At 36.8% G+C, this 26,962-nt stretch overlaps 1 protein-coding gene across 1 annotated transcript in view; it reads left to right on the plus strand.

The window, feature by feature from the left end:
* The window catches only part of sirt1 (sirtuin 1), a 31,509-nt gene extending 6,551 nt beyond the window's left edge, over positions 1 to 24,958 (plus strand). The window contains exons 4-9 of the mRNA XM_056471066.1: positions 471 to 623; positions 2,863 to 3,010; positions 4,436 to 4,515; positions 5,787 to 5,973; positions 6,187 to 7,482; positions 24,284 to 24,958. Of these exons, the coding sequence (XP_056327041.1) occupies positions 471 to 623; positions 2,863 to 3,010; positions 4,436 to 4,515; positions 5,787 to 5,973; positions 6,187 to 7,482; positions 24,284 to 24,525 (2,106 nt within the window). The 3' untranslated portion in view covers positions 24,526 to 24,958. The remainder of the gene's footprint in view (positions 1 to 470; positions 624 to 2,862; positions 3,011 to 4,435; positions 4,516 to 5,786; positions 5,974 to 6,186; positions 7,483 to 24,283) is intronic.
* Positions 24,959 to 26,962: the final 2,004 nt, after the last annotated feature.

A 26,962-nucleotide genomic window follows, 5' to 3' on the forward strand; every position in this document is an offset into this window, starting at 1 on the left:
GGTAATAATGCTGTCAATAACAGATGACAAGCACATGTCTTAAACATAATAAATCAACTTTATAATTATGAATAGTTATATTCTGATGTCATCATTTTACTGTGAATTAGCAAACAGGACATATTGAAAGTCTGTTCAAGTCCACCATAATGACTGTACAAAATTGAGCATTTTAAGCAACAGTAGACCTACACACAGGCCTCATATTATTGTTGTTTTCCCATATGTTTGAGAATTAACAATAATAATAGGCTAATCATATTAACCTTTATTTTACATTTACAGAATCGTGAGGAAATCGCGATCTTGATTTTAAGCAACAAAAAAAAATAATTGTGATTCACATTTTTGCCAGAATCGTGCAGCCGTACTCTCTTATTTATTTATCTATCATTAATCATTTAGGATTAATCTACAAGTTAAAAAGTTATTAATCTGCTATAGTAATATTTGTTGCTCTTGGATCACAGGTGTCCGTTTCCTGTGGGATTCCTGACTTTCGCTCTAGAGATGGTATTTATGCACGACTCGCTGTGGACTTCCCAGACCTTCCTGATCCTCAAGCCATGTTCGACATCGACTACTTCAGGAGAGATCCCAGGCCTTTTTTCAAGTTTGCCAAGGTTTGAGGCTTTTTTATTTCTTCTCACATGGGAAACTATTATTGCATTGATGCATTTCAAGACATTGTGTTGTTTATTCATGCAATGGCCTACGTTCAGACTAGTGAGACAAAAACCTCCCAAATATAGCTGAGGACAATATTATTAACCTGTGAAATTTCCTTTCATATGTATATATTTTTTATTTATTATTTTAAATTGATATTTAATAGAGCACGGAAATGTTTCACAGTCTTTCCTATTGTATTTTTCTTCTGGCGAATGGCTGATTTATTTTTGTTTAGATTGGAATGAGTGAAATTTCTTTATAAACTGCTGAAGTCATTATTGATGAGTCAGGAATCTCCACATCATCACCAACTTGCATATATAAATAAAAATGTTCCTATCTATATAGTGTATCTAACAATATCACACGAATGCACATAAATGTACACTTATATTTTTATCCACATTCTGATTATGTTTGGCAATATTTATTTGAATTACTTGTTCTGATCATGTACACCAACATTAGTTTTATTCTTCCCTGTATTGAGCGCGTACAATAAAATGTATTCGTCTGTATTTTGACTTTATGTCAAAATGTGCAGTTTTATTAATTAAAAATTTACATTATTTGCACCAGTCTTTACAGATTTACTCCTCTCTATATTCTGATCGCACACACCAAAATTTGCAGTTTGTTTATTTTTATTATCTGTACTCTGGTTATGTATGCTGAAATATATAGTTTTATTAATGCCTTTATGCTGGTGAATTATTTGAGTGAAGAAAGCGTTCGAAGATCCAACGAGAATTTCTTTATCGATTTTATCGATTGTTCCAATTTCTGTTCTTAAAGGAAACAAATTGTGTATTTAATTAAATCTCATTTTAAAGAACATTTAAGAACTTCTAAAATGAAGTTAAAAGTAATGTTACGTGTTTAGGTTAATAAGATATTAAATAGATGAAACAACAATCAGTGAGTCTCTAATGATGCTGGATGAAAATGAGAAGACACAACTTTTGGAGAAGTGAAACAAAAAGTAAGTATTTATTAAACAGAGAATGTCAAACAATAAATATAGGAAATTAGAATGTAATTTTAAATAATCGAATTAAACGATAAACAGGAGTGTTGTCAAAACAAAGAAATAATTCTAACCAAAACAATCTAACTAAACCCCAACCCACTAAACTAACTAACCAAAGAAAAATGCAGAAACAAAACCGTAATCTTCAGCACGTCGCTTAACTAAACTTCATAACTACTCCAAAACATAATTACACATGTGGCAGCACCTCTGTAAACTAACTAACAAATAAAGATACTATGCTGCTCAAATTACTAGAGTTCTCGTAAAATACACACAGTTAGCCATTAGCAAAACAAGAGCTATTAATACAATTCTCATAAAGATCGTTCAACTTCTCAATAGATACTAAATTGAGCTGCACAAGATTATCTAATAAATCAATCACCTAATCGAGTGAAAACTAGACAACACCGCAACAGCAACCAAACTAAGCAAAACACAAATGAACAGGCCAGCAGACACAAGTGAGGAGACTGGCTGTGAGCGCACGGCTTTTATACTGTGCGGACCAGCTCCTGATTGGCGAGATTGAGATTGACAGCCCCTTCGACCAATGGTTGCACACCTAAAACAGGACAAGATACACAGCGGAAGAGAGAAAAGAGAACGCAAAACAGAAAACAAACAACAAAACTTAGTGAAACGTAACAGTAAAAATAAAGTTGTGTTGGATAAAGTGATTGTGACCCCAGGGATCAATATATGCAAATGATCACTTCAATTTTAAATTAAAACCATTTTAATTTTCTTTAATGTTCATTTCCATTTATACTGAGCTTAATCAATTAATACAAGATAAATAAATGTATTGTTAACTCTGGCATGTAATGAAGTAGTTATGTGCACTATATTATGTATAGCTTCAACAATATAATGATAAAAATTGAACAGTACATGTTACTCAACAAATTGATATACAGACATTATATAAGTGCAGTCGTATCAAACAGGATTACATGATAAATAATCAAAAGTCATGAAATATCAGGATGAAAAATGATGCATGTGTTTTTCTCCATTTAAAGAGGGAGAAGAAATGAAGCTCGATGCATTGTGATCAATTAGTGTGAGAATATGTGCTGATGGAAATTAGTAAAAATGTTCACTACTCAACAGGGATTCAAAATAACTGTACTCTCTGTGTATTTTTACCGTAGGAAATCTATCCCGGACAGTTTCAGCCGTCTCCATGTCACCGGTTTATATCAATGCTGGACAAGAAGGGAAGGTTATTGAGAAACTACACGCAGAATATCGACACACTGGAGCAGGTGGCTGGAATACAGAAGATCATTCAGTGCCACGGTATATATTTATATTAATACACAATATTTAGTGCTCAGCGTATATGAACACATCCCAAATCTATTTTTATTGAACGTTTCATGCAAAAACATGTCAGAAATTTACGCTGAGTAATAAGATGATATCTATCATTCATATCATATGAATCCTGACCCCCCATATGAAAAATCATAATAAAAATTATAATAATAAACAAAAATAAACATTTGTTTAAATGATAAAATAATAATAAAAAAAGGATTTAAAATACAAAATTATTTTACAAATAGGCAGATTACATTTCTTTTGTCCAGGCTGAGTTTATCAGACAAGCTTTTAGTCGTAGAGACTTAGAGGTTCCTAGATAATCAAAGGATCCCGGATCTAGATCTCTGTTTTAAATAAATATATTTGTGCATATACATTAGATTAGTCAGTACCAAAGACAAAACTGTGATCTTCAAGTATTTTGTTAGATAAGTTTCAGTCCAAAACTGTGTACATCCAAATTAATATGTTGTGGAAAAAAGAATAAATTAAATAAATTAATTTAAAAAATAGTTGAATATTGTAGTTTGTGTTTTTAATAGCTCGTTTGAATTTAGATGCATTATATTTCTATTTCTAAAGATGTTAATTACCAAAAAAATCTTTATTTAAATTTTAATAAAGAGGGAAAATCTAGAGAAACATAATAAAATGTGGTTTAGTTCAATTGTGTAGTTTGCAATTTTAAAGTTTTTGGAATAACTTGTTTTAATGTAAATGTATAATCTTTCTGTTTCTAAAGATATTCGGTGAGCAAACTCTATATTAATGAATAAAACAGTTTAATAAAACTGATTTGCTGAAATGCACCAATAATCGTAGGCTATATTCAGAGAAATTAATACAGATTTTAATTTTCAAACTTCAAATATTCAGAATTAATTAAAGTTCACTTCTTACAAATCTCTCATTTAAATTAATATTTTATATAGGAAGCTTTACAATATTAAATGTGTGCATATACATTAATTTAGTCAGTACAGAAGCCAAATTTGGAGCTTATCTAACAAAATAACTAATGATAACAGTCCAAAATTGGTATGTTATGGAAAAATGTTCAAGAGAGACAAAGAAATGTATGAAATTTTGAAGTTTGTAATGTTTTTGAAATATTTTCATGAAATTAAATGTATAATCTTTCTATTTCTAAAGAAACTCGGTGGCTAAAATATAATTTTAATGAACATGTTTGTTAAATAAATCTGTTGTTTAAATGCACCAAAATATATGACCGATATTCACTGAGAAATGGATAAAAATATCAATTTTCAAAATAGGGTGTACTCAATTATGCTGAGCTCTGTATTTATATTTCCTCTCTGAATTCCTCCATATGTCATCTATACTGTTGTCTTCCAGCTCTTTGCTCATCTCCGGTTTATGTTCTGTTTATTTTAGGGTCTTTTGCGACAGCCTCCTGTCTGATCTGTAAGCATAAGGTGGACTGTGAGGCCATAAGAGAAGATATATTCAACCAGGTGTGTTTTGTTGGTCTGTGCTGATTTAAAGGGGCAGTTCACCCAAACACTTTATTATACTGTTAATTCATTCACCCTCAAGGCTGATTTATTCTTCTGCGTCAAGTGCAGAAGTATGCTACGGCGCAGCCTACAGGTGGTCGCGTAGCCTTTGCCGTGGGCGATGCTGACGCACTCTTCTCAAAAAATTTAACTACACGTTGCGACGACCCGTAATGCAAGCTCTGTGATTGGTTGACTTGGTAGCGCTGACGAGTGTGGGCGGAGGTGAGAGCTGCGCGAGCCCAATGCAGCGAGTTTACAAGTGTGGAGTCCCGTGAAGGAGCTCCGGATGAAGACTGTTGTTTTATGTTTACCTTATGATTAAAGTTGTTGCACGTCCGCCGGTTCCCGCCTCAAAATGACCTAGTTTGAGCAACTAGTACAATAAGGTAGCGTTCAGAGAAAACAAAACACCAGCGAAGAGGCTCGACACAGAGGAATAAAAACACTTACTGCCAGCTAGCGTTTCAGAAGTGTTATTGCAGAGCAACACACAGAGCTCGCAGAAGTATAAATGCACTGTGGGTCACGCTAATCACTCGACGCAGAAGTATAAACCAGGCTTCAGGCTATTGAAGATCTGCAGTAGGTTACTTTTTTCTTCAGTAGAACTTTGGAGGGGATTTTTAGCTCCAGAGGCGGATCTAGAAAAGATTTATGCTATATACAGTTAAAGTCACAATTATTCGTCCTCTTGGGAATTTCCTTTTCTTCTTCAAATATTTCCCAAATGATGTTGAACAGATTCAGGAAATTTTCACAGCATTTCCTATAATATTTGTTCTTCTGGAGAAAGTCTTTGTTTTATTTTGGCTAGAATAAAAGCAGTTTTTAATTATTTTTAAACTATTTTAAGGTCAATATTATTAGCCCCTTTAAGCTGTAGTTTTTTCCGGTTTAGGCTAGTTAGGGTAATTAGACAAGTCATTGTATAACGGTGGTTTGTTCTGTAGACAATCCAAAACTAATATTGCTGAAGGGGCTAATAATATTGACCTTAAAATGGTTTAAAAAAATTAAAAACTGCTTTTATTCTAGCTGAAATATAACAAATAAGACTTTCTCCAGAAGAAAAAATATTATCAGACATACTGTGAAAAATTCCTGAATCTGTTCAACATCATTCACGCCCTTCGCAAAACAGGAAATGTTCATTTTTGGGTGAACTATCCCTTTAACATGTGCTTATGTGTGTTGCGGCTTGTGAAGCTCTTGTTGTTCTGCTGCAGGTTGTTCCTCATTGTCCCAGGTGTCCGTCTGATGTCCCGTACGCCATCATGAAGCCAGACATCGTCTTTTTTGGTGAAAACCTTCCAGAGTTTTTCCACAGAGCCATGAAGCAGGATAAAGACGAGGTGGACCTGCTCATCGTGATCGGCTCGTCGCTGAAAGTGCGGCCAGTGGCGCTTATACCCAGTATGTGTGTTCTCCTGTGTCTGCAATCATTTAAAAAGCTCTAATGCGTACGATCACACCAGTTACGCTGAGTGTATGATAGGGCCCATTAACACAGCCAGATTGAACCTTTAGTTGAACAGGCTTTAATAGAAAACTCTTAACTACAATGAGTGTTTTGTGACTGCAGGCCCTGAGTTTTTGTTTGTTTGTTGTGTAATTGTGTCTCTAAAGGCTCGATTCCTCATGACGTGCCTCAAGTTTTGATCAACCGCGAGCCGCTGCCGCATCTGAACTTCGATGTGGAGCTTCTGGGCGACTGTGACGTGATAGTGAACGAACTCTGCCATCGCCTGAACGGAGATTTCCAGCAGCTCTGCTACAATTCATCGCGTCTCAGCGAGATCACTGAGAAACCGGCAGCTCCTGAACATACGGAGAACACGTCTACAGATCATGCTAATGCTGAACATACAGAGAACACATCTGCAGATCATGCTATTGCTGAACATACAGAGAACACATCTGCAGATCATGCTAATGCTGAACATACAGAGAACACATCTGCAGATCATGCTAATGCTGACCATACAGAGAACACATCTGCAGATCACGCTCATGCTAATGCTGAACATACAGAGAACACGTCTGCAGATCATGCTAATGCTGAACATACAGAGAACACGTCTGCAGATCATGCTAATGCTGAACATATAGAGAACACGTCTGCAGATCATGCTAATGCTGACCATACAGAGAACACATCTGCAGATCATGCTCATGCTAATGCTGAACATATAGAGATCACGTCTGCAGATCATGCTAATGCTGAACATACAGAGAACACGTCTGCAGATCATGCTAATGCTGAACATACAGAGAACACATCTGCAGATCATGCTAATGCTGAACATACAGAGAACACGTCTGCAGATCATGCTAATGCTGAACATACAGAGAACACGTCTGCAGATCATGCTAATGCTGAACATACAGAGAACACATCTGCAGATCATGCTAATGCTGAACATACAGAGAACACATCTGCAGATCACGCTCATGCTAATGCTGAACATAAAGAGAACACATCTGCAGATCACGCTCATGCTAATGCTGAACATAAAGAGAACACATCTGCAGATCACGCTCATGCTAATGCTGAACATAAAGAGAACACATCTGCAGATCACGCTCATGCTAATGCTGAACATAGAGAGAAAACATCTACAGATCACACTGATGCTGAACATATAGAGAACATGTCTACAGATCATGCTAATGCTAAAGACGATCAGAGCTCGCTATCAGCTAACGAAGAGGAATTAGCGTCTCCAGTAGTAGAAACATGCATGCTGGACTCTACAGAGATTTCAGCACACACAGAGAGGAGGAAAGAGGGCGATGTTGTGAACACTGATGATGCAGCTTGTGTAAAAGATGAAGAAAACCCCGATCGACAGCGTGTGGAACTGCGCAGACGCTACTGGAGGAGCCGAATCTGTCAGAGTCCAATCAGCAAACGACTTGGAGGTAAAACAATAGAGTTTTATTTTAAACCACACATTTTATTTATTTATTTATTTAATAATAATTATATTTTAGGGGTTTTCACCTTTACTGACAGGACAGTGGAGATTTACAGACAGGAAAGTGTGGGGAGCAGAGATAGGGGAAGGATCGGCAAAAGACCTTGAGCCGGGATTTGAACTTGGGTCGCCGCGAGCACCCGAGTGCTATGTTTCGACGCACTAACCACTAGGCTATTGGTGCTGACAAACCCCACATTTTTAAATGGCTGGTCCCGAGTGCATTTTTAAGGCTTGGTTGTGTTTATGGGGTGCAAAGCAATGTGTGCTCATGCTTCATTTTTAGAAAATCAGGTTATTTTTTCAAATATCTTACTTTAATTTAGAGCTGGGCGATATGGCAAGGAAAATGATCACGATCAATTATATCGGTCGACAGCGACAGTTATCACGATAAAGCTAAAATCTGTACATCTATCAATTGTATAGGATTTTCAGCATGCCGTTTGCTTTGTGCAGCTGATTTAACACGTTTTGTGAAAGGTTTAGCTGTCTGACAATATAAATAATTAAATAATAAACAAAAGAACAATCTTAATTCAGCATTTCCTGTTCAACAACCAAAGATATTACCTACAAGTTATTATGGTGGCTTGAAAAGCCAGCATACTGTTATCTATCTTAAACTTATTATGGTGGCTTGAAAAGCCAGCATATTGTTATCTATCTTAAACTTATTAGGCTGGCTTGTGTAGCAAGCCAACCTACTGTTATCCTATTTAAACTTATTATTATTTTTTTTTTTATTATTATTCTTCTTCTTCTGAGACTAAAAATTAAACTCTATCTCCTCCTAGAGCTTTCGAGCTATAACCACCAAACTCGCACCAGACCTCCGAACTATTCGGACTCGGATTGCTATATCTTTTCCGACTGATCCGACTTTCGGTTTTCCGAAAACACCCCCGGGACCACCGGAAAAATCCCATAGACTTAACATGGGATCAAACTTTGTGAGCTCATAACTCTGCGTCAGATTGTCGCACAGACTTCTAACTGGGCTCATTTAACTCAGACTATCAATCTGCCAATGACTGATCACCTTTAAACTTTCTAGCCACGCCCTAGCAACCACTTTTGGACCCTAGAAACTGTCCCATAGACTTCCATTGCAAAAGACTGTCATTGACTTAACATTGAATCAAACTCTGAAAACTCATAACCCTGCATCAGAGTGTCACACTGACTTCTAACTGGGCTCATTTAACTCAGACTACCAAACTGCCAATCACTGATGAGCTTTTAACTTTCTAGCCACACCCTAACAACCAAATACTGCACCCTAGCAACAACTGTCCCATAGACTTCCATTGCAAAAGACTGTCATTGACTTAACATTAGATCAAACTTTGTGACCTCATAGCTTTTCATCAGACTGTCATACTTATGGGTGAGCTTTATCTATCTATCTATCTATCTATCTATCTATCTATCTATCTATCTATCTATCTATCTATCTATCTATCTATCTATCTACCTATCTACCTATCTACCTATCTATCTATCTATCTATCTATCTATCTATCTATCTATCTATCTATCTATCTATCTATCTATCTATCTATCTATCTATCTATCTGTCTGTCTGTCTGTCTGTCTGTCTGTCTGTCTGTCTATCTATCTATCTATCTGTCTGTCTGTCTGTCTGTCTGTCTGTCTGTCTGTCTGTCTGTCTGTCTGTCTGTCTGTCTGTCTGTCTGTCTGTCTGTCTGTCTGTCTGTCTGTCTGTCTGTCTGTCTGTCTGTCTGTCTGTCTATCTATCTATCTATCTATTTATCAACTGTTTTTATCTATCTATCTATCTATCTATCTATCTATCTATCTATCTATCTATCTATCTATCTATCTATCTATCTATCTATCTATCTATCTATCTATCTATCTATCTATCTATCTATCTATCTATCTATCTATCTATCTATCAACTGTTTTTATCTATCTATCTATCTATCTATCTATCTATCTATCTATCTATCTATCTATCTATCTATCTATCTATCTATCTATCTATCTATCTATCTATCTATCTATCTATCCTTTTTCAAACTGTTTTTATCTATCTATCTATCTATCTATCTATCTATCTATCTATCTATCTATCTATCTATCTATCTATCTATCTATCTATCTATCTATCTATCTGTCTGTCTGTCTGTCTGTCTGTCTGTCTGTCTGTCTGTCTGTCTGTCTGTCTGTCTGTCTGTCTGTCTGTCTGTCTATCAACTGGTTTTATCTATCTATCTATCTATCTATCTATCTATCTATCTATCTATCTATCTATCTATCTATCTATCTATCTATCTATCTATCTATCTATCTATCTATCTATCTATCTATCTATCTATCTATCTATCTATCTATCTATCTACCTATCTACCTATCTACCTATCTATCTTTTTTCAAACTGTCTTTATCTATCTATCTATCTATCTATCTATCTATCTATCTATCTATCTATCTATCTATCTATCTATCTATCTATCTATCTATCTATCTATCTATCTATCTATCTATCTATCTATCTATCTATCTATCTATCTATCTATCTATCTATCTATCCTTTTTCAAACTGTTTTTATCTATCTATCTATCTATCTATCTATCTATCTATCTATCTATCTATCTATCTATCTATCTATCTATCTATCTATCTATCTATCTATCTATCTACCTATCTACCTATCTACCTATCTACCTATCTACCTATCTATCTTTTTTCAAACTGTCTTTATCTATCTATCTATCTATCTATCTATCTATCTATCTATCTATCTATCTATCTATCTATCTATCTATCTATCTATCTATCTATCTATCTATCTATCTATCTATCTATCTATCTATCTATCTATCTATCTATCTATCTATCTATCAACTGTTTTTATCTATCTATCTATCTATCTATCTATCTATCTATCTATCTATCTATCTATCTATCTATCTATCTATCTATCTATCTATCTATCTATCTATCTATCTATCTATCTATCTATCTATCTATCTATCTAAGAACATGCTAATTCATGCTAGAGTCATGCTAATAACATGCTAATTCATGCTAGAATGATGCTAATTCATGCTAGAATCATGCTAGTAACATGCTAATTCATGCTAGAATCATGCTAGTAACATACTAATTCATGCTAAAACGATGCTAATTAATGCTAGAATCATGCTAGTAACATGCTAATTCATGCTAGAATCATGCTAGTAACATGCTAATTCATGCTAGAATCATGCTAGTAACATGCTAATTCATGCTAGAATCATGCTAGGTACATGCTAATTCGTGCTAGAACGATGCTAATTCATGCTAGAATCATGCTAGTAACATGCTAATTCATGCTAGAATCATGCTAGAACGATGCTACTTCATGCTAGAATCATGCTAGTAACATGCTAATTCATGCTAGAATCATGCTAGTAACATGCTAATTCATGCTAGAACCATGCTAGTAACATGCCAGTTCATGCTAGAAACATGCTAGTAACATGCTAGTTCATGCTAGAACCATGCTACTAACATGCTAATTCGTGCTAGAATCATGTTAGTAACATGCTAATTCGTGCTAGAATCATGCCAGTAACATGCTAATTCGTGCTAGAATCATGCCAGTAACATGCTAATTCGTGCTAGAACCATGCTAGTAACATGCTAATTCGTGCTAGAATCATGCTACTAACATGCTAATTCATGCTAGAATCATGCTAGTAACATGCTAATTCATGCTAGAATCATGCTAGAACGATGCTAATTCATGCTAGAATCATGCTAGTAACATGCTAATTCATGCTAGAATCATGCTAGTAACATGCTAATTCATGCTAGAATCATGCTAGTAACATGCTAATTCATGCTAGAATCATGCTAATTCATGCTAGAATCATGCTAGTATCATGTTAATTCATGCTAGAATCATGCTAGTAACATGCTAATTTATGCTAGAATCATGCTAGTAACATGCTAATTCATGCTAGAATCATGCTAGTAACATGCTAATTCATGCTAGAATCATGCTAGTTACATGCTAATTCATGGTAGAATCATGCTAGTAACATGCTAATTCATGCTAGAATCATGCTAGTAACATGCTAATTCATGCTAGAATCATGGTAATAACATGCTAATTCATGCTAGAATCATGCTAGTAACATGCTAATTCATGCTAGAAACATGCTAGTAACATGCTACTTCATGTTAGAATCATGCTAATAACATGTTAATTCGTGCTAGAATCATGCTAGTTACATGCTAATTTGTGCTAGAATAATGCTAGTAACATGCTAATTCGTGCTAGAATCATGCTAATAACATGCTAATTCATGCTAGAATCATGCTAGTAACATGCTAATTCATGCTAGTTCATGCTAGAAACATGCTAGTAACATGCTAGTTCTTGTTAGAATCATGCTAGTAACATGCTATATCATGCTAGAATCATGCTAGTAACATGCTAATTCATGCTAGAACCATGCTAGTAACATGCTAATTCATGCTAGAACCATGCTAGTAACATGCTAATTCGTGCTAGAATGATGCTAATAACATGTTAATTCGTGCTAGAATCATGCTAGAAACATGCTAATTCGTGCTAGAATGGTGCTAATAACATGTTAATTCGTGCTAGAATCATGCTAGTAACATGCTAATCCATGCTAGAATCATGCTAGTAGCATGCTAATTCATGCTAGAATCATGCTAGTAACATGCTAATTTATGCTAAAGTCATGCTAATAACATGCTAATTCATGCCAGAATCAGGCTGATAATATGCTAATTCATCTATCTAACCTTTTTCAAACTATTTTATCTATCTATCTATCTATCTATCTATCTATCTATCTATCTATCTATCTATCTATCTATCTATCTATCTATCTATCTATCTATCTATCTATCTATCTATCTATCTATTTTAAATATATATATTTTAAACCTGTTTAAACTAAATAAACTATTACCAAGGCTTTGTCAAGCCAGCCTCAAAGTTTGTCCTCAAACTTTAATAATCTAGTTATTATTCTTCTTCTTCTTCTTCTGAGACTAATTTCTAAGTGTATCTCCTCCTAGGCCTTTCAAGCTACATACTTCAAACTTTCGTCAAACCTTCAAACTGGTCTGACTCGGGTTGCTATATCTTTTCTAACTGATCCGACCTTGGGTTTTCCGAAAAACGACCCAGAAAAATCCCAAAAGTCCCATTGACTTAACATTGGGTCAAACTTTGTGAGCTCATAACTCTGCATCAGACTGTCCTACAGACTTCTAACTGGACTCATTTAACTCAGTCTAGCCAGCAGCCAATAACTGATGACTTTTTAACTTACTAGCCACTCCCTAGCAACCACTTACAGCACCCTAGCAACTGTCCCATAGACTTCCATTGTAAAAGACTCCCATTTACTTAACATTGGATCAACCTTTGTGAGCTCATAACTCTGCATCAGACTGTCCTACAGACTAGAGTCTGGCCTCATTCAACTCAGTCTAGCCAGCAGCCAATCACTGATTACCTTTAAACTTACTAGCCACTCCCTAGCAACCAATTTCAGCACCCTAGCAACTGTCCCAGAGACTGTGACTAGCTTTTCTAACACACGCTAACAGTTTAAACTTCCTACTGACATGCTAATCTTGCTAGAAAGGTGCTAGCAACACGATAGTGACATGCTAGTCATGCTAGTAACATGCTAATTCATGCTAGAATCATGCTAACAACATGCTAATTCATGCTAGAATCATGCTAGTAACATGCTAGATCATGCTAGAAACATGCTAGCAACATGCTAATTCATGCTAGAATCATGCTAGTAATATGCTAATTCATGTTGGAATCATGCTAGTAACATGCTAATTCATGCTAGAAACATGCTAGTAACATGCTAATTCATGCTAGAATCATGCTAGTTACATGCTAATCCATGCTAGAATTATGCTAGTAACATGCTAATTCATGCTAGAATCATGCTAGTAACATGCTAATTCATGCTAGAATCATGCTAGTAACATGCTAGAATCATGCTAGTAACATGCTAATTCATGCTAATTTATGCTAGAATCATGCTAGTAACATGGTAATTCATGCTAGAAACATGCTAGTAACATGCTAATTCATGCTAGAATCATGCTAGTAACATGCTAATTCATGCTAGAATCATGCTAATAACATGCTAATTCATGCTAGAAACATGCTAATTCATGCTAGAAGCATGCTAATAACATGCTAAATCATGCTAGAAACATGCTAGTAACATGCTAATTCATGCTAGAAACATGCTAGTAACATGCTAATTCATGCTAGAATCATGCTAGTAACATGCTAATTCATGCTAGAAACATGCTAGTAACATGCTAACTCATGCTAGAAACATGCTAGTAACATGCTAATTCATGCTAGAATCATGCTAATTCATGCTAGAAACATGCTAGTAACATGCTAATTCATGCTAGAATCATGCTAGTTACATGCTAATTTATGTTAGAATCATGCTAGTTACTTGCTAATTCAGGCTAGTAACATGCTAATTCAGACTCGGCTTTTCAAGCCACCATAAAGTTTGTCCTCAAACTTTAATATCTAGTTATTATTCTTCTTCTTCTTCTTCTTCTTCTTCTTATTCTTCTGAGACTAATTTCTAAGTGTATCTCCTCCTAGGCCTTTCAAGCTACATACTTCAAACTTTCGTCAAACCTTCAAACTGGTCTGACTCGGGTTGCTATATCTTTTCTAACTGATCCGACCTTGGGTTTTCCGAAAAACGACCCAGAAAAAACCCAAAAGTCCCATTGACTTAACATTGGGTCAAACTTCGTGAGCTCATAACTCTGCATCAGACTGTCCTACAGACTTCTAACTGGACTCATTTAACTCAGTCTAGCCAGCAGCCAATAACTGATGACTTTTTAACTTACTAGCCACTCCCTAGCAACCACTTACAGCACCCTAGCAACTGTCCCATAGACTTCCATTGTAAAAGACTCCCATTTACTTAACATTGGATCAACCTTTGTGAGCTCATAACTCTGCATCAGACTGTCCTACAGACTAGAGTCTGGCCTCATTCAACTCAGTCTAGCCAGCAGCCAATCACTGATTACCTTTAAACTTACTAGCCACTCCCTAGCAACCAATTTCAGCACCCTAGCAACTGTCCCAGAGACTGTGACTAGCTATTCTAACACACGCTAACAGTTTTAACATCCTACTGACATGCTAATCTTGCTAGAAAGGTGCTAGCAACACGATAGTGACATGCTAGTCATGCTAGTAACATGCTAATTCATGCTAGAATCATGCTAACAACATGCTAATTAATGCTAGAAACAAGCTGACTCATGCTAGAATCATGCTAGTAACATGCTAGTTACATGCTAATTAATGCTAGAATCATGCTAGTTACATGCTAATTCATGCTAGAAACATGCTAATTCATGCTAGAATCATGCTAACAACATGCTAATTCGGGCTAGAAACATGCTAATAACATGCTAATTCATGCTAGAAACATGCTAGTAACATGCTAGAATAATGCTAGTAACATGCTAATTCATGCTAGAATCATGCTAATAACATGCCAATTCATGCTAGAATCATGCTAGTAACATGCTAATTCATGCTAGAATCATGCTAATAACATGCTAATTCATGCTAGAAACATGCTAGCAACATGCTAATTAATGCTAGAAACATGCTAGTAACATGCTAATTCATGCAAGAATCATGCTAGTAACATGCTAATTCATGCTAGAAACATGCTAGTAACATGCTAATTCATGCTAGAATCATGCTAGTAACATGCTAATTCATGCTAGAATCATGCTAATAACATGCTAATTCATGCTAGAAACATGCTAATTCATGCTATAATCATGCTAGTTACATGCTAATCCATGCTAGAATCATGCTAGTTACATGCTAATTCATGCTAGAATCATGCTAGTAACATGCTAATTCATGCTAGAATCATGCTAGTTACATGCTAATTCATGCTAGAATCATGCTAATAACATGCTAATTCATGCTAGAATCATGCTAGTAACATGCTAATTCATGCTAGAATCATGCTAGTAACATGCTAATTCATGCTAGAAACATGCTAATTCATGCTCGAATCATGCTAGTAACATGCTAATTCATGCTAGAATCATGCTAATAACATGCTAATTCATGCTAGAAACATGCTAATTCATGCTAGAATCATGCTAATAACATGCTAGTAACATGCTAATTCGTGCTAGAAACATGCTAGTAACATGCTAATTCATGCTAGAATCATGCTAGTAACATGCTAATTCATGCTAGAATCATGCTAATAACATGCTAATTCATGCTAGAAACATGCTAATTCATGCTAGAATCATGCTAATAACATGCTAGTAACATGCTAATTCATGCTAGAAACATGCTAGTAACATGCTAATTCATGCTAGAATCATGCTAGTAACATGCTAATTCATGCTAGAAACATGCTAGTAACATGCTAACTCATGCTAGAAACATGCTAGTAACATGCTAATTCATGCTAGAATCATGCTAATTCATGCTAGAAACATGCTAGTAACATGCTAATTCATGCTAGAATCATGCTAGTTACATGCTAATTTATGTTAGAATCATGCTAGTTACTTGCTCATTCATGCTAGTAACATGCTAAATCAGACTCGGCTTTTCAAGCCACCATAAAGTTTGTCCTCAAACTTTAATATCTAATTGGATTTTATTGTTCAACATCAGAAAGAAAAATAAAACGAGTTTATAACAAGTAAAAGGTGTGACAATTTAGAGTTTTGGATGAACTCTCCTTTTAATGGTAAATTTAGGGAAATATCCTTTAATATATTTTATTTAGGGATACTAATGATTACTTGATGATCTATTAATTGTTAATAACCCTGTAATCAATAGACCTTATCGATGACTGATTGATATTTAAAGCAGGGGCGTAGGTTTAGGGTGGACGGAGGGGATGTGTCCCCACCAATATATCCTCCAACCATTGATATGTCCCCACTAATAAATTAATCTACTTAAGAAATCGCGCTGTCAGCATTAACCTAGACACGGAGAAAGGGTTCAATCACGTTTGCTCCTCCCTGCATTTCGGGCATTTTGATTGGCTGTGCCTTTCCCTGCTATCATGTGAGAGGCTGGCTGCATTCAGATAAGCAGCGCCAAATGCAGTGGATTGTTTTTTCCAGTGTAAGAGGTGTGTTGGGTGACACACACAAGCATGGCAGCAGCATAAAGGTTTACATAAGGAGCTTTTTTTTTCAACGAAAGTGTAAGTCACATAAACGCAAGTTCGCTATTGAATAAGCCCATCACGATAATGCCGTTAATGCTCATGTTTTCCCCGCTTTACCGCACAGACTGTCGTTATAGCAGACTGATATAGGCTAGTCTGTGTATAATACGCCCTGAAAACTAACTGCAGAATAAACAGCTGAAGTAAATGATGCCGCAGTTCTCCATGTCCAATTTCGGTTGAAACAATTTGTCAAAAAAAAAAAATACAGCCGGTGTACAGGCATAATACTGATATATGAGACATGTTATATTTGCACTGTGGCTAAAATGAACAAAAGTCTTCATTAAACTCTCTCTTTATCAGTTAATAAACATTATTCTAACATTACACTATCAGGCCTGTAGCCAGCTTATTGAAAGGGGCGGAAAAACAACCTTTTTGCAGTTATTTGCCTGATTTCTATTTAATTATGAGGTATAAATATTGCATATTTATATTAGGGACATTTTAAGAACTAATTTTTGATAGATTATCTTGTCGGATGGTTATCATAACCACACTTTCTGATGTACCAAAAATATTTACAACCATTTGCTTACCACACTATTTGACGATTTTAAGTGTTTATTTACAACTGTGCATTTAAAAGTATGTTTAATATCACAATTTTATAAATAATGACCATTTTGAATAAAAAAATATGGAACAATTCTTATTTTTACAATACAAGTTTATTATCATCTATCATTAATTTTATTATTATTATTTTTTTAGAAATCTGTTAAAACTAGTTTTAAATTAAACACTGAAGCCTACAGGTAATTAACAAACTGGCCAGCACATTAAGTGTTCCTCAGCCAGAATTTAGCCATTTGAATAATCAGGAAAATTTACAAATAATAAGAATACAACTTTTGGTCTTTCTACCCACCAGAACCCCTCTTGGCTATGGGCCTGAAACTTAATAAATTGTATGAAGAGAGGATTAATTATTAATATATTTTAATAGCAGCATATATATATATACCCCACCAATGTCAAGTGCAAACCTACGCCCTTGATTCAAATGTTTAATTATGATTTGTGCTGCGAGACGCGTCCACGCATTACATAATCAAGTGTGTGCAGTTTACCTTATTTAGCAGTCACACTCTTTACATCGCATATTGTGGGACGCATATAGATCTCCGTTATATCCGCGAATGTTTTAACCAATTTTATCTCACGCACTGGCACGAATAGGCCAATGCAGACTCTCATTTTATAAATCGCGCATGACGGCGAGACATGCGGGAGCCTCTCCATTCACACAACAAGCTTCTGAGCTCTCTCATCCTTCAGACCGAGTTTATTCTTCCGAGGTAATCTAAAGGGTGTCACACACCGGACATGGTGCGCACATGACCGTTGAAAGTATCGCACACCAGATGCGCACATTCGCATGCTATTTTAAACGAAACTATTCAGATGGCGCTCTGTGGCGCGGCAGAAAAATGAACAGTCTCCTGAGCCGTGGCCGGGCGACTTGCAGCGCCGGTGTGTGTACCCTGGTAGTAACCTATGCTTAGAATTCTAAAATGTATGGCGCTGCGTGGCGTGTGTGAGCTTCTGGTGTGTGACCCCCTTAAGAATACTATAAGTGCTGTAGTAAAGACTGCTCATACCGCCTCTTTAAACGAATTAAACTGAAACCGAAAACTGTTTAATGGATTGTTTTGGTGCTAAAGCATATACCATAGCGGGCTTGCTTTAAAGCGCTTCACCTCAGATGTTATTCATTCTTCTTGTTTATGCTGTAGGTAATTGACCAACAAAATATGCATCAAAATTAAGTTACACATTATACAAAAAAAATTCGTTGCAAAAATATAGATTTTCAAAGAAATATATATTTTTAGTTCTTGCCCATCTTAAACAACTGCGGGTGCATGATGCTTCGCTCCGTTAAAAATAAGGATTTAATTAATGATCCACTGCTGTTGTAAACGTCTGTCATATATTTGCTGCGTTTTTAATATGTCATTATTTTAAAGATTATGTCTTGAGCATCTGATTTCTCCTCAGTGATTATGTCCTTTAAATATATAAAGGCTGGTTGTTTTACCGTCGATGAGGGACAGTAGTGGTATTACAGATTTCAAAAGACGTCGTAACAAATGCCCTTAAATAATGCAGCCTGTAGCCTAGTTTACAGCAAGCATCAAGTGTTTATTGAGATTGTGTTGTCTGTCATATCTTCTGTCTTTTCGGGGGTTTTTTTCTCGTAAGACACGGCTTTCGAAAATGATTATATGAAACTCTGCTGGGTAGTTGCGCTGGTTTACCAACACCTGTTTGGGTGTTTAATTTCTTAGCATCTTTATAACGGTGGTACTGTTTTAAACGATGAACTGGTTTATGGTGTTGCCTGTTTTTGATGACATGAGTCTTCTGCGCAGTTTGCAGTGCACGTTGCTCTGTTTTGTGTCGGATTAAAAAAAACTATGTAGCTCAAGACTACTGAAGTCTAGTGCCGTTTCTTGTAAACAATGTTTGCGACTGTGACCTTTTTTACCTTTATTTTTTTCTTACTCCTTCAAGTGCAACTAACACTGTATGGCTGTAAACTTGTATACTGCATGTGGCATCCGGAAGGGCAGGCAGCAAAACGCCTGCGCAGCGTTACGCATGGTGCATAAATATTATCGAGCGATTATCAAACTGTCGTTATTGTTTTATCGAAGAATTATATATCGGGATTATTATCAATATCGAATTATCTCCCAGCCCTACTTTTTAATTATATACAGCTACTCAGCTAAAATGAAAACGACTGTCATATTTTCTAGTTCCTCTGAAAGGCCCGCCCTCAAGAGGCTCTGATTGGTCAGCTAACATAATGTGCTGTGATTCGAGAATCGGCTTCATGTCACCAGAAAGCGTCTCTGCTATAACAGCGCATCTGGCCACGCCCCTTTGCTGCTTGGGGTGTGTGCTCATAGCCTGAAGGGTTTATGACATCATTATCCCGGATGTATTTTTTTGTAGTCCCCAAACTTCGTTCGCTGTAGGCTTCGCTAAGCTAACTCTGAAAAAGCCAATGTCTTCCTTTGCATTGAACTTTGAGCGTCTCACATTCAGAGATGTTGTTTATATTCACACAGCTACATTACACGTCAACTAAAGTTTAAAATATGATATCGTAGTGGACCACCCCTTTAAAGCTGTTGTTTTGTGCATTTTATGAATGCTAATACAAATTGTTAAACATTTTTCATTCTGGGTTGCACTATACTGGAATTCGATACCCGTCGATAATGGAATTTTAAAAACGTCCATTTCCCGCTAACATTCGAGCGCTGATTGGCCACTGTGTTCAAGTGCTCAACAGAAATGACTGTGATTGGCTGGGAAGGTTGAGAACTCATCTGTGTTAACCACAGATACAGAGACACTGGAGCGTTTTAAAGCCACGATTCATCAGCGGATCACTCGTATGTCAGCTTATAGACAAACCAGCTGATCGTCGTGTCTTTAAACGCTTTAGTGTCCCTGTATCTGTGGTTACACTCAGTAAACAGAGGTGAGTTCGGTGAACTGATGACCTTCACGGCCAATCACAGTCATTTCTGTTGAGCACGTGAACACAATGGTCAATCAGTACGGTGGCCGGGAAGTGCAAAACAATATTACAAATTTGCAATTACAGATTCCTTACGGAAAGGGAATGTACCACACACTGGATGTGACGTGGAATGTACCACACACTGGGAGTGACGCGGGGAAAAGTGTTGTTGTTGGTGAGCGCGGTAAATTGCTGTGGAGTGCATGGTGTAAATAAAGTTTATGATGACAGAACATGGACTGCGGTCGAGTCGAAGGATGTTTTGCGGTAAACACATGAGCAGCTTAACGTGGTTTTGCTTTACGTGTGGTCGGTGTTTGGAGTTTCTAAAGAACGCAGACCAGACGGAAACACCAGACATACTGCATCACTCCATCAATGTGTTCAATATTTTAACGAGGGCCACTCGTATGCTGTAATCGTGAACATGATGTCAAGTCTACACGGTGTAAACATCTGCTTGAGGACTCTTAACAGTAAACTGAATGAAGCCGGTGTTACGGTTTAACTGGTGTCTGTCCGTGTTAACGGGTGCCCCTTTCCAGATGTACACTATTCACGTTTGCAGATTGACAGAGTCGTCACTTTTTCATAGCAACAAAACATGCCCATACCAAATAAAGATTCTTATTACTGCGTGTCAGTGTAAACATTATTGATTTTAATATTTGTGTAGCTGAACAGTACATAATCAAAATTAATCTAAAGAAATAATTATAATTGACATGTCATTAACAGGATTTAAACCCAAGTCAAAAGGTTCAGTGCAGGTATCATCCGCCCTATCTATCTGAGCTCTTCAGGTCAACATGGTGAGGTTGGTTTCGGTACCTTTATCAGTCAACATGCCGTGCTTTGATTGTTTCCATGTACTTCCGTTTACATGTTTCTACATACTCTCACGCTGATATTTTCTCAGAATCGCTGTAAATGACAAAACGATGTTTTATCGCAGTTGATAAAACCATGATTTTTATTGTAGTAGATGTGTTAACCTGTGTCTACAAAGTCACACGAGCTGATGTTTTCCGGTGTGTGGTACATACTACGTCACTTCCGGTGTGCGGTACATTCCCTTTCCGTAAAGAGTCTGTAATTGTAAATGTGTTTCGGGACTTGTGTTTTGCGTCTTGTTAATTTTATTCTGAAATGTAAATTTGTTTTGTCCTTGGTATAATAGTTTTTCCTTGGTAATTGTATCTTATGATGGGTAAAAATGTTTTTCAAAATGTAAGTTTGTCTCGAGCTTTGATAAAGTGTTTCACACTCTGTAATACTGTTTTGCACTTCCCGGCCACCGTAAATCAGCGCTGTTTAAGAATGCACTTAAATGTTAGCACGAAATGGACGCTTTTAAAATTTCAGTATCGATTGGGACCAAATTCCAGTATTGTGACAACTCTAAATAATGGCACATAAGGTCATATATTTACTAGCATTAATTAGTAAAATGTGAATTGTTTTCTTTTTTTAATATTTTCCAAATGATGTTCACAGTTTTTCACAGTATTTCCTATGATATTTTCTCTTCTAGAGAAAGTCTTATTTTTTTTATTTTGGCTAGAATGAAAGCAGTTAATTTCAAGGTCAATATTATTAGTCCCCTTAAGCAATATTTATTTTTGATTGTCAACACAGCAGTGGTCCCAACCCCCGGGCCAGTACCGGTTTGTGGTATCTGGTTGCACAAAAAAAAATCATTAATTATTTCCGTTTTATTTATTATCTGAGTCTGAACAATCTTTTATTTTTAAAAAAATGACTGTATTCTCACGCTTGTATCTTAGTCACTTGAGCGACTAAATATAACCCAAAAGCAGCAAAATGAGTAAGAAACAAACGTCTTGAACTGCCGAGGAATGGATCCGCAACCCATTTGTCAACAAATCAGGTCAATCCAGCATGTCTGTGCGAGGTATGGGACGATAACCAGTCTCAAGGTTTACCGCAGTTTGGAAAAATCAAGGTTTTAAAACCGCCAGAGTAGGGCTGTGCAATTAATCGAAAGTCCGGTTTCGATTTCTAACGATTATGAAAAACAATTAATCGAGATAAACGATTATTCCATCGTATACCGACATGTACTGTAATGTAACTTTTGGCGGAGACGAGCCGAACACACATCTAACGCCATCTTAATGTGAGCGCTTTAATGGTCAAATACATGCACATTTGTGCCAGAGCGCGGTGTTTAGTGAGTATTCATATTAACCCTCATTTGTGTAATAAACAAACAAGTTGAGAATCAAAAGACATGTGAAAGAGAAACCATATCAGAGCCGCACTATTCTTAAAGTGACAGCACGCAATGATCCTGCTTAGTGTAATTAGGCAAGATTGTATAACAGTAGTTTCTTCTGCTGACAATCAAACATATATATAGCTTAAAGGGGCTAATAATGTTGAGCTATTAATGTAGGTTTCAAAATATTTAAACCTGCTTTTATTCTAGCCAAAATAAAACAAATAAGCCTAAGAAGAAAAAATATTATAGGAAATACTGTGAAAAATTCCTCTGTTAAACATCATTTAGGAAATATTAATATATATTAAAAAAATTCCACAGAAGGGCAAATAATTTTGACTTCAACTGTATATCATTTTGAATAATCGTGATTACAATTATGACGAAAATAATAGTGATTATGATTTTTCCCATAATTGAGCAGCCCTACGCCGGTGTTTTCTGTTCTGTTGTTCTGTTTTTTTTATTTTTATTTTTTTACATGTTTTTCACAACTGTTTTATTTATGTTTTAGGGCAAAAATACCTCGAGCAGAAAAGGAACTTCCATATCAAACTAAATATTAAAACAATATCAAACAAAAATATTTAAAATGTTACTTATTTTAAATATGTTTAGTTCAATGGGGGGTTTGTTTGTTTGTTTGTTTGTGTGTTTAATTTAAAAAGAACTTATTTTAGAGCAGTGACCATAATACCGTGATATTTTTATGCAAGGTTATCAGACAGTCAGAATCTTATATCGGCCCATTCCTAGTCTGTGCAAGAAAATCAACTCCTGTAGATCGCGAATGACGGCGGCCTTAGGGGTTGTTCACATATGGACATTGTTGAAAACATCTTGATTTTTCAGAATGCCATGAGCACACCGTGAGTCATGTCATAAGAACTGTCTGATCAGCTTCATACTTTGATTATACACATTTTGTTAGACTAATTTTCTCAGACCAACACACAACACCCAAACACTGCACTGCTTTTTTTTCTCTCCATAAATAAAATGTGTATCGGAGATCAAGCAGAATTTGTCAGCTTGTCATTCTCTGAGAAAACTGTTGATGATCGTGTAGCAATCAAGTAAACTTAAAAATGCAATCGAACTGACCCCGTTTGTTAGTGTTGTTAACGACAGCACAGTGGCTCAGTGGTTAGCACTGTGGTCTCACAGCATGAAGGTTGCTGGTTCAAGTCTCGGCTGGGTCAGCTGGCGTGTCTGTGTGGAGTTTGCATGTTCTCCCCGTGTTGGCGTGGGTTTCCTCCGGGTGCTCCGGTTTTCCCGACAGTCCAAACACATGCGCTATAGAGGAATTGATGAACTAAATTGGCTGTAGTGTATGAGTGTGTGAATGTGAGAGTGTGTGGCTGTTTGGAATAGCTGGCAGTTCATTACGCTGTGGTGACCACTGATAAATAAGAGACTAAGCCGAAGGAAAATGAGTGAATGAATAGCGTTGTTAATGCAGTTTGGGGGAACTGATGTAAGATTTTTATTATGATTATTATAATTAATTTATTATTAATGAAAATAATAATAATTTAAGTTTTTTTTCACACTTTGTGTAATTATTTTATTCTGTACTATACAATTGGTCTTAAATTTAATTCTGTGTAGCATTAAAAAGGTTAATGTTATGTCTGTATTTTGCAGCGTCGCAGTATTTATTTCAAGCACCGAACCGTTATGTTTTCCACGGGGCGGAGGTTTACTCGAGCTCAGAGGACGAGAGCTCCAGTTCGTGCGGCAGTGAGAGCGACGGATCTTTCCAGCATGAAGACAGCGAGGTGGAGGAAAACGGAGCAGCAGTGACGGAGAAGGACACGGACACAGAAACAGTACAGGACAGTGAACACAGATGCCTTCAGACACACCGCACACAACACACACAATAGCTCACCAATAGCTCTATTTAAGTCTGTTTTATATGTTTTTGTACTTCCCTCCTTCCTAAATGCCTTCTAATGCATGCAGCTTCTCTCTTCTTCTCTTCTTTTGTCTGTTTAGTATTTTTGCATTTTTATTTAGATGTAAAATATACGTTTAATATAAGTCCAGCGAATGTTTCTGCCTGAGAACACAGTGGATCTTGCCATGTATTTGCTTGGGATAAAAAAGGGAATGATTTTCAAACCAAAGATCACGATTTTATGTTGTTGTTTCTCTGTATGGGTTTCATTGTTTGTTTTTTCCACTGAATTGATCAGTTTTTTGTCCAGCATGTACAGCAAAACTGGCATTTGCAGATGTTTGGCAGCTCCGCTCAGCCTACTGTTGAAGACTTTTATACCCAGTAAAGTTTGATAGTCCTCAAAATGGTGCTTTTCACTCCTTTTTCTTGTCGTTTTTTGTGTTTAAAATCCAGGTAAAGAGAATTCTGAGCAACAACACATTCAGAAATATATTTCTGAAACTCATTGCAGAGACTCGGAAGTACAAACACTCACCGGCCACTTTAATAGGTACACCTGTCTAGCTGCTCGTTAGTGCAAATTTCTAATCAGCCAATCATATGGCAGCAGCTCAGTGCATTTAGGCATGTAGACATGATCAAGACGATCTGCTGCAGTTCAAAGTAAGCATCAGAATGGGGAAGAAAGGGGATTTAAGTGACTTTGAACATGGCATGGTTGTGAGTGTCAGACTGGCTGGTGTGAGTATTTCAGAAACTGCTGATCTTCTGGGATTTTCACGCACAACCATCTCTAGGGTTTACAGAGAATGGTCCGACAAAGAGGAAATATCCAGTGAGCGGCAGTTCTGTGGGCACAAATGCCTTGTGGATGTCAGAGGTCAGAGGAGAATGGCCAGACTGGTTCCAGCTGAAAGGCAACAGTAACTCAAATAAGCACTCGTTACAACCGAGGTCTGCAGAAGAGCATCTCTGAACACACAACACGTCCAACCTTGAGGCGGATGGGCTACAGCAGCAGAAGACCACACCGGGTGCCACTCCTGTCAGCTAAGAACAGGAAACTGAGGCTACAGTCCACAGTCCCCAGAGCTCAATCCAATAGAGCACCTTTGGGATGTGGTGGAACGGGAGATTGGCATCATGGATCTGCAGCCGACAAATCTGCAGCATCTTCATGATGCTATCATGTTAATATGGAGCAAAATCTCTGAGGAATATTTCCAGTACCTTGTTGAATCTTCCCCACGAAGGATTAAGACAATTCTGAAGACAATCTGGTACTAGTGTGGCCGGTGAGTGTAGTACTCAATTGTATATTCAGGGGGGCGGGGCTAAAATTATGCACAGACCCATCCCTTACATTATAATAAATACTGCATATTAGCATCATTGGTTCTCCTGCTCAGTCTTGCGGTAGTAACTAATTTCCATCCACCTATTTTAAATGCTCATTTGGGAATATTGCATAAAAACCTTGATTAAAACAAGCTTTGTAAAAGATCTGAAATGTTGTTTAGCTGATTGTAAAAGGCCTCAGCTGTCAGTCCATCATCACAGTGCTTTTCAAACATGGCGGGTTTTTTGTTTTCATTCTGGCTTGTTGCGTAAGCGAATGACGTATCTCTGTAAACCAATAGTGTTCAGCTGCGCGTGTGGCTCCGCCTTTTGGTACCCTTTCTCGTGTTTGGTACCCTTTCGAAAGGGTGCCGAAAAAGTGGTACGGTTCCGTTCGGTACGCCTTTTGACAGTGGAAACGGCCATAAAAGCGTACCAAACCGAATCGTACCGTACCGTACCACTCAGTGGAAACGGACCATAAGTATTATTATTACTCTATTATTCTTCCCTCCAAAGCTGTCTTGAGCATCTGTCTGCACACCCAGAGAGCGTCTCAACTCATTTATTAGAGGAAAAAAAACACCACAGTGGTTTCTCACAACGCACTAAACTACATTTCCCAGCATATTTGCTCTAGTTTATCAGGAAGTGATGATTTTGTTCTCTTGAACTCATTGGAGGGACTTTATTTATAAATATTTTATGTGATATTACAGTTTTGCACATTAATTTACTTAGCATGTTTGGATGAAAACAGCTGTCATATTTCATTATTACACATTGCTAACTATTAGAATAGATGCAATTAAAACACGTTTATAATTGACATCTTTTTCAACTCACTGCAGCGCTGATGCACGTTGTCTACTTGAGCTTACTCAATCATGCAAGGCTGTATACAGCCACTGAAGCTAACTTTACTAGCGATAACAGGCATTCAGGTTATAGCGTTATTTGAGAACTGAGAGACGGACACTTTTCCACCAGGGGGGTGTGGCTACAGCAGCAACAGACACGCCCCCAGCATTTGAGATCAAAGAGTCCTGTGGCCTGTACCATGAAGCTAGTTAAATTTCAGT

Source organism: Danio aesculapii, chromosome 13 (genome assembly GCF_903798145.1).
Source record: "Danio aesculapii chromosome 13, fDanAes4.1, whole genome shotgun sequence".
Classification (NCBI taxonomy): Eukaryota; Metazoa; Chordata; class Actinopteri; order Cypriniformes; family Danionidae; genus Danio; species Danio aesculapii.